The sequence below is a fragment of the Gopherus flavomarginatus genome, chromosome 1, assembly GCF_025201925.1.
Source record: "Gopherus flavomarginatus isolate rGopFla2 chromosome 1, rGopFla2.mat.asm, whole genome shotgun sequence".
In the NCBI taxonomy this organism is placed as follows: Eukaryota; Metazoa; Chordata; order Testudines; family Testudinidae; genus Gopherus; species Gopherus flavomarginatus.
Window position 1 is genome coordinate 135,377,105 of NC_066617.1, and position 13,908 is coordinate 135,391,012.

The window sequence follows — 13,908 nt, forward strand, 5'->3', positions numbered from 1 at the left end:
CAAGCAGTCATGCCCTAAATTCTCTTGAGAAAAGGAGTTAGCCAGAAACTGAGGGATAGACTATCCTTGTGCTACCCCAAAGCTATGTAGCTCCTTTACAGAGCTTAGCAAAGAGCTTTTAAGCATTATTATACCTGTCGTTTTGGGGGTCACAATAGGCCTTTTCGACTACCTCCATTCTGGGAAGATCAAGCCAATTGACTCCATCAAACCTCTGCCATCGATAAGGCAGATGATAATGAATCATCCTGCAGTCATCTGCAAAGAGAACAAACATGCTAAGGAGCTCACTTAACCTTAGAGCAGGCTGATAGCAGGACACTGAAATGAACCAAGAGAGGAGCAGGAATCAGCATCAAACCCTACAATGCATTTTTATTATGATCCCTTTGGCCTTCTCCCTTTCCATTTGATTCTGCTTTCATGTACACTGGGGTAAATCAAAAGTTAGTCCACCGAAGTCAGAGCTAGACTGGAGTAAAACTGAAGGAAGAGTTGAAACATGCCCTTTCTAACCAGTGAAGCAGCGTAAACTCTTTACATAAGGGGTTGGCAACCTTTCGGAAGTGGTGCGCCGAGTCTTCATTTATTCACTCTAATTTAAGGTTTTGTGTGCCAGTAATACATTTTAATGTTTTTAGCAGGTCTCTTTCAATAAGTCTATAATATACAACTGAACTATTGTTGCATGTAAAGTAAATAAGGTTTTTAAAATGTTTAAGAAGCTTCATTTAAAATTAAATTAAAACACAGAGCCCCTCGGACCAGTGGCCAGGACCCGGGCAGTGTGAGTGCCACTGAAAATCAGCTTGCGTGCCACCTTTGGCATGTGTGCCATAGGTTGCCTACCCCTGCTTTACAATACTGATTTTAAGTCTGAGTCCACACACCTTTCTTTGCTTAGATATTGCCCTGACAACTGACACTGGCATGTGTGAGAGCAGCGCTGTTTATCACTGAGACACGTAGGTATGACTCAGCTATTATCAGCTCAGACCCAGACACACAAGGGGAGTAAGCATAGTTTCTCTCACAAGGTTAAGCAAGCAGGTTACAGCAGGAAAACCCCGGTGCTATTTTTGGTGTTGTTTCTCCCTCAGTTTCTTAAAAAGAGTTTCAGGACCAGAAAGGTGAACACACTGAAGGCACGGCCCAAAGCACAGGACAGTATGAACTGCAACACCCAAGGGAAGGCACCAGCAAGAGCACAGAATACTCCTTCATAGGCAGCCAGCTTGCTCGGCAGGCAAAAGTGCTGAGGCTGGATGGAGCCATAGGCCTTGCCTCTTCCTTGCTCTCTTTGGGCCACCATGTGCCCTCAGTGGAGTAAGGAAAGAGAAGTCCATATGCATCCCAGAGCGCAGGACGGGCAATACTGCCACGTCCATTATGCAGCCAGAGCAGGGGTGGGGAAAGGTTTATTATTATTTGTATCACTGTAGCGCCTAGGAGTCCCAGTCATGGACTAGGCCCCTTCTGTGGTAGGCACTGTATAAACACAGAAGAAAAAGATCTTCCCTGCCCCCAAGAGCCATTATGCCTATCTCTTTATGCCCAGAATCAGAACCCGAGCAAGAAGAAACTCCCCATTCAGCTCTGTCTCCTCTGCACTTACATCAAACCACTAAATTTATCTCATTCCTCAGTCTCAGAGTCAAGTTCCTTCCTTTAGCCAGCGCTTGCATTGGCCTTGAGACACTCCAGAGGGAGTCACGGCTAGTCACTCTTGGCCAGAGCTAATTTCTAGGACATGATGCTGTAAGTTGGAAAGCTTAGAAGGGGTCAATTCTTTAAAGGCACAATATTTTAAAAGACAAATGCTGGAATCCTATTACCAAGACATGGAGAGGGCTGTCTGACTCTTACTCTGCATACTAGACAAAGAGCAATAGTAGAACAATCTTTCAGCTCTTTCCTGGAGTATGAGTCTGGCACAATCAAACAAAAACATAATTCCCAGGCAACTTACTTCAGTATTATACAACTTTAATCAGCAACATCAGTAATAAAAGCAGCTTGATATAACTCAGCTGATTCACATAAAAGGAACTAGATGTTGTGCTACTTCAGGCCATATGGTAAAGGGCTTAATGGGAAATGAACATGGCTATAATCAGACCCAGGTACTGGTCTGCAAGGACTTTTGCTTCAAGTCTGATGACAGCATCTTTCTCCAATTTTTATCTTTAAAAAAATTAAGTCACCAAAAGAATTAGGTTTAACAGCCCTGGAAACTGACTTACTCTAGCCACAGAAATATGCAAGCAATGACAGTGCAAACTTCCCCCACCTAGCCCCACCACCATGATTCACCCCTGATTGGGAGGGCCCACCTCTAAGAGAGAGGGCGCATCAGTGTTTGTCTGTTCAGCCTTTGGCTTTCCTCTGAATCTCTTCACAACTGTGACAGCTTTTAGTCCGTGTTTTAGACCATCTCACCTTGAAGGCATTAGATATGGGATGGAGAATCATTACTACCAACATTAAGCCAGTGATCCAGATATGAAAGTTTCCATATCCCATTACTAGTAGAGATATGAAGTCTGCACAGGGCAGTTCCTGTTGACATTCAATGGATAATACCATTAGTCAGACTTACCTTTATGTTTGCAGAACCTCCAGATATAGTACAGGCATATCTCATCACATTTTTTAATTTCATTGGTCCCAGAAGCATTGATAGAAGGAACAGCTTTGACACCTGTGGGAAAGAACAGTCTAGATCACATCAAACGTATCTCCTCATGCCAAACAACAAAACACCCTGCAACAGAAAGAAAATAGACGGTCTTGATTCTCGGTTCTGTCTGAGAGGCAGCAAGGAGCTGGTTGCAGCTTCCTGATTCAGAGCCTGGGCCTGGTGCAAGTGAGCGCTGCCTCACACAGCACTAACTGGCATTAACTTCAGGAACCTGAAAGGGAGGTTTAGTAGTAGTTACTATTTGTAGGAGAGAGAGAGAGAGAGAGCGCGCACGCACCTGGAGTACGGGGCCTGGCCTAAGATCTGAGGCCTGAACCATAGTCAGCAAAGTCAGGCCATGCTGCGAACCAAAGTCAGGCCACATATCAAAGCAGATGCTTACGAGTTCACTGTCCATTACATGAACTTCGCAATAGTATGGCTAGTATTGCTAAACCACAGGCACTCCTAAGAATTACTAGACACTGGGTATTCATGCAAACACATTCATGCAAGCACAACCTCTCAGCTAATAAAGATGTATAACTATATTTCATATTCTACTTGTTGGGGACAAGAGATGGGGAGAACAGAGATCAACAACAGTAAACCACAATGTGGGATGATTTACCTGGCACACTAACAAGCTGCCTAACCACCAGCAGATGGGCTATAATGAAGATTAAAAACGAAGACGTTTTCAGCCTCAAGGGTGAGGAAAAAAGGTGGAAAGGGAGAGCAGGGCTCTGTAATAGCCTCTACTAGCTCCTACTAGTTAACAAACCAAAAATGTCTGTGCCTTTATCTTCGCTCCAATCACTTCTCAGCTCCAGGTATCTAGCACTCCACTACCCCAACGAAAAGCAGCCACTAGACTGGATCCTCCTTGGTTGACTTCAATGGAATCATACTGGTATTCACGAGCTCATGACCTGGCCTTAACGTTAAATGCAAATAAACTGTATTTTTCCCCACTACCATCCTACTAGTTGTATACTCTATTATTAGTAATTGTTACAAATGAACATGCTCATTCCAGCTAGTGAAATGGAAATTCTATTACTTGCCCTCAGTAGCAGATTCCTATACAACAATCACTGGCCAGGGATCTATTATGTGTATAAAAAGATACTGACGCACATTGCCTAGACGTGCTCTCCAATGCATGGTCTGTGATAGAGTCTAGCCACTGTTTGATCCATTCTTATGAGTAGAACAACTACTGAAGGCAGAGGAGGAGTGAATGTCAATACCCAGCCTATACTCAAGAACTAAGGAAATGGGAATTCAGAAAAGATGGTTCAACATACAAACTAACTGGCACATGTATAGTTTTACCTTGTGAGGGAGACTCATATGATGTAGAGGCTGGTGAGATGGAAGTAGGCTTAGGTCCAATTTCTTCTTGATTCCCAGCATTTGCTTTCTTTTTATCTCCAACTGGTATAGCTCTGTCGTGTGGGGGAAGCACTGAAAGCAGAAAAGGATGGTGGAATCCCACAAAGATGTAAGTAAACCATAGCCTTCAACACATCCAAGGGAGAGGAGGAAGCATCATTCATGCTACAATTTACACCTGTTTGTTAACACTTACTTCTCCTCTGGCCCACCTCCTTGCTGAACTCAGTATGCTTGTGATCACAGATGACCTGGATGTTCTTTGCGACGCAAATATTTAATCCTTCTGCTAGCAGCAACTTCAGCACATTGTTGTCCAGAATCCTGTGGGATCTGTTGCACTTGGAAAACCTACACTCTCCTCGGAGGAAATGTCGGCAAACATGAAGTTTGTTGCAATTGTCTTGCTGGCTGCAAGTCCCATGCGGTCCTCTACCTTTGTTATAGAATTGGCATACCTGGGGAGGGAGGGAGGAGAAATTACTAAAAGAGAGACTTTTTTTCCCTCCCAGTCAATAGGCTTTTCTTAACCCAACCTGCATATGGATTCTGTAATGGAAAAGCTGGGAATAAAGCAAAACCCACAATCAATTCGATTTTGTAATCTAGGCATATTTCTGGAGTGGAAGGTCACCAAGAACAGACATTTTAAAGCATTTTCATGGATTTCAAAGTTGTGTGAGGTTTCCAGAGGGCATGTCAACCTTTCTAACAATGGCACTTTTGGCCACACCAAATTGTTTTTTATATGTTGTTTATTATTTGTGTTGCAGTAGGGCCTAGAAGCACCAGTCACGGACCAACCCCCATTGTGCTAGACGTTGTGCAAACACAGAACAGAAGATGGCCCCTACCTCACTCAGCTTCAGGGCCGCCCAGAGGATTCAGGGGGCCTGGGGTCTTTGGTGGCAGGTTCCGGGGCGGAAGGACTCCCCTGCCGCGGGCCTTCAGGGCACTTTGGCAGTGGGTCCCAGAACGGAAGAGCCCCACGCCGCCGAATTGCCGCCGAAGACCTGGAGCGGAAGAAGCTCCAGGGGCCCAGGCCCCACGAGAGTTTTCTGAGGTCCCCAGAGCCAGTGAAGGACTCTGCTCCAGGGGCCCCAAAAACTCTCGTGGGGGCCCCGCGGGCCTGGGGCAAATTGCACCCCCCCGCCAGGTGGCCCTGCTCAGCTTACAGTATGTTGCATAAGAGTATCATTTCCTGAGGCAGAGTCTGTCTTTTTTTCTGTTTGTGCAGCATCTAGCAGAAGGGGGTCCTGTGATCCATGACTAAGGCTCCTAGATGTTACACTAATTAAAAATATGAAATTCTAACCTGCAAAAGCTCAGCCTTTTTGCTCGGATGACTGCATTTTTAACAGGTTTGTTCTATGCTTTTTCTAGGTCTTTCTTACGTTGGACTGAGAAGTAAAGGAGCCACACCTTACAATTCATACACAAATGATGATGTCTCCCTACTTAACACAGAACACTATTCCGTCTCTTCCAGGGCTTTGGAGCTGTGCTCCGGCTCAGCTGCAGCTCCAGGCAAAAACCTGCAGCTCCATTGCTCCACGCTCCAGGCTCTGCTCCAAAGCCCTGCTCTTACCAACATCTTGTATCAAGATCACTGGATAGGAGAAGTGCCAGAAAATTCCAAGTATGACTACAGTATGTTACTGTAAAGAGTGAAATCGTACATCAAATAATTAGAGAGAAAACGAATATTGCCAAAATAAACCAAGAGTACATTTTGAGATGCATTATCCTTGTTTTCTGTCTGCTCAATGAACAGAGGGGGTACTCAATGACTTGGGCCCAGGATATCCATGACCACGGAAGGAAGCTCTGCTCCTCTGGCAGCCTGGAACTTTCCACTTTAGTGGTGGGATCACTTGATGATCACCTGTTCTGTTCATTCCCTCTGAAGCACCTGGAATTGGCCACTATCAGAGGACAGGATTCTGGGCTAGATGGACCATTGGTTTGACCCACTATGACTGTCCTTATGTTCTAGCCTGTGCAGGAGACAAAGTTTTCTTGGAGACCACTCCAAAACTGAACAAAATCCCACAGGATCTTGGAACCATCTTCTGCTCCAAGGACAAGACATTTCTACAACACTGCCTTTGTGTACAGAGACTGCATAAAAAAAATCCCCACACAATTTATCCTGAAAGAGGAAGCAGGGGAAAAAAACCCAGAAAATATGTGACAGATGCCACTCTTCTCGCTTAATGGCAGAGTGGCCTAATGCAATGGTGCACAAACTTTTCCAGTCACACCCTCCCTTACCATTCATGGAATTTGTCACCCCCTCCCATTCATTTCTTGTAATCTGAAGTAATCCCTTATTTCTGCACTGCTGCTAGCAGCGGAGCTGCCTTAAGAGCTGGCAGGATGGAGAGCAGCAGCTGCTGGTCAGAGCATACGTGCTGTTTGCAGAACAGGAGAACTATTTCTTAAAATCCTGCTCCTGTCCCACCTCGCAATACCCACTCTATTTGTATCCCGCTCCTGCTATTACAGCAGCGGGTCCTGCGGGATCCCAGTTTTTTCACACTCCCCAGAGAACCTCTTGTGGCCCCTCAAGAGGGGTCATGCCCTCCAATTTGCACAACGCTGGCCTAGTGGATAGAGCACTGGACTGGGACTCAGGAGATATTCCAGCACTGCCACTGGCCTGTTGGGTGACACTGGCAAGTCACTTCCCCTCTCAGTGCCCCAGTTTCTCCATCTGTAAAGTGCGGGTAATGATACCAGTACTGCTTTGTAAGGCGCTCTGAGATCTACAGATGAAGAACACTATAATAAATTATCTAACTCTTATAATACACTTTCAGAAGATACTCAGTGATGTGGGCTATATACAATCCAGAAAAGCTGGAATGATTCACTGATTAGTTTTAGAAGCCTGACCCAGACCTGCTCGGTATAGAGAAAGCTGTTCGGCTTGGAGTGGTGCATGTCTGATCTGACTGCCTAAGTACAGAGCTCGAAGACGCTCAGTATTTTCTGTGTAGAATGATCATTGCTACTTGTTTTTCCTCTCCAGGTAGGAGGATCTCTCTTTCCCACCTTCCTTGCTAGGGGCAACATATTTTTGTGTTTCTATCACTTTCCCATCTCAGACTCACTTCTGCCCTCTTTAGCAGTTCCACCATCTCACTCCATCACCTTATTTACTCACAAAACTGCCTCTCTTACATGTCAACCAACCTTTCACAGTGCTTTCAAATGACTCCAGCACCAGGCTGACAGACACTTATTGAAGCCTCCCATTTTGAAAGAAGTATCCTTAGGATTTTTCCCCTGAAACTTCTGCTAACTGGTTTCAGCTGACAACTAGATTTTAGAATAGATCAACCAGTCTATCACAGCATAGGGATTCTGGGGGCTAGTGTCCTCCAGCAGAAACTGACAGACCAGCAGGAAGAGTCTAATGAACTCCAATGTCAACTAGGGATGTCCTTACACAATGCTGGATTAGATTTTTGCTTTTGCAGTTGTGTGTATGCCTCTATAGAGCAGGACTGGAATTGTTGAAGAGGTTGCAAGTCATGACTATATACTGGAGAAGCTGTGGCTGTATGCAGAGGGGAAACCAGACATCATGCTGGCCTACAGTCTATCCGTCACATGTTGCGATTACACAAAATTTGTACAAAGTAAATTAATGGCACCAGTTACCACACAGGAGGAAAACTGCAGGCAAATCATCTGACTTAGTCTCCACAGCAAATACAAACACAGCATCAAGGAGATAAAGTAACCAGGAAATATAATGGCACATCTCTCACAGAGATGACAAATAAAGCACACATAAGTCTCTGGGGACAAATTAAAGTCGAAAAGGATAAAGAGTATTAAATCCATGAGACTCACAATCATTCTAGGATTTCAAGCTCATTAACAGTAAATAGACCAGGTGCTGGTATCTTAACTCATTCATAAATGTGTTTGTTGAAAGCAGGGAGTGTGGTTTCTCTTAATGTTTCTGTCCCGGTCTTGGTTGCTGCTTGTTTAATAGATTCCAAGGCCAGAAGAGACCATTAGATCATCTAGTCTGACCTGCTGCATAGCACAACATATACATTTTGGCTCAGAAACCCTAATGACTTTAATTAGACCAAAGCATTTCAGTCCTCAGGAAACTGAACTCCTGTGGGCCCTTTTCCCAAGGCCTTTACAACGGCAGGGAATTGATTGAAGACTTTGTTTCTATGGTCACAGTAAGAATTAAAATGTGGCGGGGAGGATATGTAAAAGCAGATATTACTCCTGAGGGCATTCTGTGACAAAACATTAACAATTCTTCACACAATATTTTAAAATTCTGCAAATTTTATTTGTGAAAATAACACTATATAATCATGCCAGTTTCAATTATTTTGGCAATTTATTTCAAACTACCTGTCAGCAAGTATGTCTGTAACAATACAGAGACACACACAAAATTCCCCCAGAAGTAGAGAATTAAAGGAACTACTATAACAACCCAGTTCCTGTTTCTCTGTCTCCTCCCCCCTGTCCAGAGCCAGCCAGGGGGCCAGATACCCACAACCCCTCATCTCCAGAGCCCAACCAGGCCCTCCCCCCAGAGTCTAGCCATGGCTCCCCCAGCCCAGACACCCACCCCCTCCTCTGAATCCCTGGGCTCTGGGGGAGGGAGAAACAGCCTGATGCTCGGTCCCAGGCTTGCACAGAGTTTCCTGCATGCCACCTTCTGCTTCCCTCAGGGCTTGCTGGGAACCCTCTACCTGCCTTTCCCTCCCCCTGGCAGCATCTTCTACATGGAAGCTGGGCTCTGCCAAGTCCAGTGGTCCCTCATGGCAACTAGCAGCACCACAGCCCATTTCTGTGGAGGAAAGGAAATGCTGTGCATGCAACATTAACTTCTGCAAAATTCTGCATTGCGCAAGTGGCGCAGAATTCCCCCAAGAGTAAAATATTTGTACGCAAACACTGATATTCTTTCCAAGGAGCTAAAAATATTCAAATATATTTCTAACGCAAGTGAGTGCATATTTATTGTTCATTGCATCTTCAGCACAACCCCTTTTTGTTTTGCAAGATGGCTGAATTTATGGAGATGGCTACATAGAAAAAGTGTTCATGATCTGGTTTGCACAGGTTGAATGCTAACTGTAATATTTGGGCTAAAGAGGTGGAAGTGTTCCGGCTTTTTTTTGTTGTTGTTAGGGTGTTGGATAGCCCTAAAACAGACCCTTTCTATTCTAGGAGGGGCATAATAATTTTAAAAATAGACACTTTTCTGTCATCACTTCCTTACATAACTTCAATACTGAATAAGATGAAAGCAAACTCCCCCTGCCACCACCTTTCCCCTCTAATCTAAACCTACTGTAAGCTTTCAGAAACCAACAATACTTAATATTTTTACAGAACCATCTTTGGATTTCAAAGTACTTTTAGCCTTTTGGGTCCAAACAGTTAGTCAATATTTGGGGCTTGCAGATTGTTTCCGTTAGGAGGAGAAACTGATGATGAGCATCAGATGTGTCTTATAGGGTGCAACCCTGTTTATTTACAAAGAACGTACCCAAAGTCCTGTTTCTCTGAACATAGCAGGAACAAACAACAACAGGCAGTTTCCTTACTCACAATTCCAAGCCTCTTTCTAGCCAGCATGCTGCCCAAAAGACGCTCTCTTGGCTTCCTTCCAGGGCCACCTACCAGTGCTTCCCTGGCTGTCTCCTAGCTTTTTCTTGTCTTGTCTGCTTCGGACATACATAGCTCCCGTGTTTGCAATCAGCTCCCAAAGGAAACTCTGCCATCCACATAGCTCAACTTCTGATCAGCCTTGCATGTAGCTGAGTCCCTTGAATGGTGGCATCCGCTGTTCCCAGCTCTCTTACTCCATAAAAGAAGTTTAATTGCTTCTTCTATTTATCTTGAATGAAGGGTAGCTAACGTGCCCATCAGCCTCAGTGCTGACCTATAGTTCAAAGACATGCCTGCTTATAGCCACCAAGAACCCTCCAGCAAAACTGTATTTTACAAAACATCACTAAGGGTATGGCTACACTTACATTTGTGCAGCGCTGGGAGTTACAGCTGTGTTCATACAGCTGTGTAGGGCCAGCGCTGCAGTGTGGCCACATTTGCAGCATTTGCAGCGCTGTTGGGAGTGGTGCATTGTGGGTAGCTACCCCACAGAGCACCTCATCCCATTTTGGCGCTGTGGGTTGTGGGAAGGGGACGGAAGGGTGCGGGTCTTTCCGCTTCCTGTTCCAACGCCCCGTGGTGCTTTGCTACACATTCCAAGCAGTTTGGCGCCATTGTGAGTCTGCAGCGCGATTTCTGTTACAAATGGAGCCTGAGCTGCTGAGGACCTTGCTGATGAATGTTGCCAGCACATCACGTTTGGCAGTGGAGCTATTCCTTCAGCTGCAAAGTGACAGTAAAGAGTCAGACGATGATACTGATTTGCCTGACGCACAAGACACTAAATTGCTTGTGGCAGTAACGGACATGCTCAGCACCATGGAACGCCACCTTTGGGCTCAGGAAACGAGCACTGAGTGGTGGGATCACATCGTCCTGCAAGCCTGGGATGACGAGCAGTGGCTGCAGAACTTTCGGATGAGAAAAGCCACTTTTATGGGACTGTGTGCTGAGCTCGCCCCTACCCTGCGGCACAGGGACACGAGATTGAGAGCTGCCCTGCCAGTGGAGAAGCGGGTGGCTATTGCAATCTGGAAGCTGGCAACTCCAGACAGCTTCCGATCGGTGGCGAACCAGTATGGAGTGGGAAAGTTGACCGTTGGAATAGTGTTGATGCAAGTTTGCACGGCCATTAATCACACCCTGCTAAGAAGAACCGTGACTCTGGGGAATGTGCAGGACATTGTGGATGGCTTTGCACAAATGGGTTTCCCTAACTGTGGAAGGGCAATAGATGGGACGTATATTCCTATTCTGGCACCACCCCACCTGGGATCAGAGTACATTAATCGCCAGGGGTATTTCTCTGTGGTTCTCCAAGGGCTTGTGGATCACCGTGGGTGTTTCACTGACATTTACTCAGGATGGCCTGGAAAGGTGCATGATGCAAGCATCTTTCGGAACAGTGCCCTGTTCAGGAAGCTGCTGGCCGGGACTTTTTTCCCAGACCGCAAGATCACAGTAGGGGACGTCGAAATGCCCATTGTGATCCTTGGAGACCCCGCTTACCCCTTAATGCCATGGCTCATGAAACCGTATACAGGGAAGCTTGACAGGAGCAAGGACCGGTTCAGCTACAGGCTGAGCCGGTGCAGAATGACTGTGGAGTGTGCTTTTGGCCGTTTAAAGGGTCGCTGGAGGTGTCTCTACGTGAAGCTAGATTTGGGGGAAAGCAGCATCTCCGCTATTATATCCGCGTGCTGTACCCTCCATAATATTTGTGAAGGGAAGGGTGAAACATTCAGTGAGGAATGGACCTCCGAGGTTCAACACCTAGAGGCTGAATTTGCACAGCCAGAAAGCAGGGCTACTAGAGAGGCCCAGCAAAGGGCTTCAAGGATTAGGGATGCCTTAAGGGAGCAATTTGAGGCTGAAAGCCAATAGTAATGTTTGGTGCCTTTGCAGTGCCCGTTTTTCCCTTGGGGTACTGTATTTCTCACTTTCTGCAATAATAAAAAATGTTTTTAAAGCCAAGAAATCATTTATTCAAAATACAGTACATAAAAGGGCAGGGGGGTAGGGTGGTGGACTGTACATTCAGAGGTTTGAATATGTCCTGCTTGGATTGCTGTTCAAACCTGCTGCACTTCAGGATTAATATGCTGCATCGTGATGGGGGTTGAGTGCATAGGGTAAGGGTTGTAGTTCTCCGGGCTGGTAGGTGAACATACAGGTGTTGGGGGCAGCTGGTGGTGGTAAGAACCAGGCTGCTGGAGAAAGGTGTTTTGTGCAAACACTGGGGAACAAGGGAGAGAGCTTTGGGAGGGGTGGGGGTTACCAGGGTACTGATCTGCCTGCATGGCTACGAGAGATTGCATACAGTCCGTTTGGCGAGCCAGGCGGCTTATCAGTTGCTTTGTGCTTTTCTTGGTAGCCAATTCCTTTCTCCTGCTTTGTGTTTGCCTCCACTCATGCATTTTCTCTCTCCAGTCCTGCAGCCTCTTACTGTCTCTGGCGTACTGATTCATAACTGCTTTGATCAAATCTTCTTTTGATTTTCTAGGATTTTTCCTCAAGTTCTGTAGTCTTCGCGCAGGCAGTGATAGGGCTGGAGTATTCAAGGACACTTAAAATAACAGAAATAGAAACATTTACTACAGAGGCTACATTGTTTATTATCACAGTGAAGGAGTTTGTAGACTATTTGTAGCATCATTTACACATACCAAACATAGCACAGAGAGGCCACGGCAGCGAAGGCATGGCGAGCAATGGGATGAGTGTTTCTGCCGCGACTTCACCTGGGAAGGGGAACTGCCTGAGGGCTCACTGGGGTTTCTGTGCATTGGGGAAAGCAGAGAGCAGCTACTTGGGGACCTGCACTGGGGAAAGCAGAGAGCAGCTACTTGGGGACCTGCACTGGGGAAAGCAGAGAGCAGCTACTTGGGGACCTGCACTGGGGAAAGCAGAGAGCAGGGACCTGCACTGAACACTATCCCTACATTTTCAACAGGATTTTCTACTGCCAGATATATCACTGCTGCGTGTTACCTGGGAAGAGAGGGAGGGTCTTCTACAGCAATGTGGATTCCGCCCTGGTCCCTATGCAGCTTGCCTGTGTGCAGCAATGGTCCCCCCACCCCTCACGGCACAGTGGCGCGGACGAGTTAGCCTGACCAGGACAAGGACCATGGTGGCTCTCCCTATAAACTTGCGCAAGCACATTGCCCATGCTCTGGCTGCAACTTTTGAAGAGATTACCGAGGCCGATTACTGCGACGTGATAGACCAAATCAATGGGCTATTCCACATTTAGGCATGCATGCAGGCAGCCATAAGCCCCACCCTCCTCTCACAAAACATTTCCATCCTAAAAATAAAATCTGCTTACCGGGAACATGCTCCTCAACTTCCTCTTCACCAACAAGTTCCAGCTGCTGCGACTGGCTAGCCTCCTCCTGGCTTGAGAAGAGCTCCTGGCTGCATGACTCCTGGGACTCCGGGGTGTCTCCCTCCACCCCAGTAGCCTCACTCTCGGCTTCCTCTACACCATCCCCCACTTCTCCCTGCTCTGAACTCTCCATCGTGCTCCTCGGATTGGCAGTGGGGTCACACCCAAGTATGGCATCCAGCTCCTTGTAAAAACGGCAGGTCGTGGGGGCAGCTCCTGAGCGGCGGTTTCCCTCATGGGCTTTGCAATAGGCACTGCGCAGCTCCTTTACTTTTACCCTGCACTGCAACGCGTCCCGTTCATGGCCCCTTAGCAGCAAGGACTTTGATATCTGCCCATAGGTATCATAATTTCTACCGCTGGAGCGCAGCTGTGACTGCACAGCTTCCTCACCCCAAACACTGATGAGGTCCTGCAGCTCGGAAGTGTTCCATGCTGGGGCTCGTTTGGGGCATGGAGGCATGGTCAGTGATTGATTGATTGCACTCCACACCTGGCTGAGCAAACAGGAAGGGGATTTTTAAAATTCCCGGGGCATTTAAAGGGCGGGTCACCTGAGCCCAGGGCAGTGGAGTGTGAAACGATGAGCAGAGTGGCTGAAAAGGTATGCTGGGATACCTCCTAATACCCTGGAGGCCAATAAAAGCGCTTTTGGTGTCCACACTTGATGACCAGCGCTGCATCACCAGCGCTGGAATCGCTACACCCCAGGCAGACCAGGTGTACAGCCAGCGCTGCAACCAGGGAGTTACAGCGCTGGCCGTGCTTTGCA

General features: G+C 46.7%; 1 protein-coding gene and 1 long non-coding RNA gene across 5 annotated transcripts in view; one reads left to right on the plus strand and one right to left on the minus strand.

The window, feature by feature from the left end:
- LOC127056922 (protein mono-ADP-ribosyltransferase PARP12-like) overlaps positions 1–13,908 on the minus strand; it is a 42,460-nt gene that overhangs the window by 15,350 nt on the left and 13,202 nt on the right. For all 4 annotated transcript variants that reach the window (XM_050965281.1, XM_050965272.1, XM_050965300.1 and 1 more), the window contains exons 3-6: positions 4,275–4,536; positions 4,019–4,150; positions 2,600–2,701; positions 135–258 (exon numbers count right to left, since the gene is read on the minus strand). In XM_050965281.1, coding sequence (XP_050821238.1) covers positions 135–258; positions 2,600–2,701; positions 4,019–4,150; positions 4,275–4,536 — 620 coding nt within the window. The remainder of the gene's footprint in view (positions 1–134; positions 259–2,599; positions 2,702–4,018; positions 4,151–4,274; positions 4,537–13,908) is intronic.
- On the plus strand, positions 4,099–5,820 carry LOC127057857 (uncharacterized). The gene is made up of 2 exons (XR_007776205.1): positions 4,099–4,187; positions 5,462–5,820. It is a non-coding gene; the product is annotated as an uncharacterized LOC127057857 (long non-coding RNA).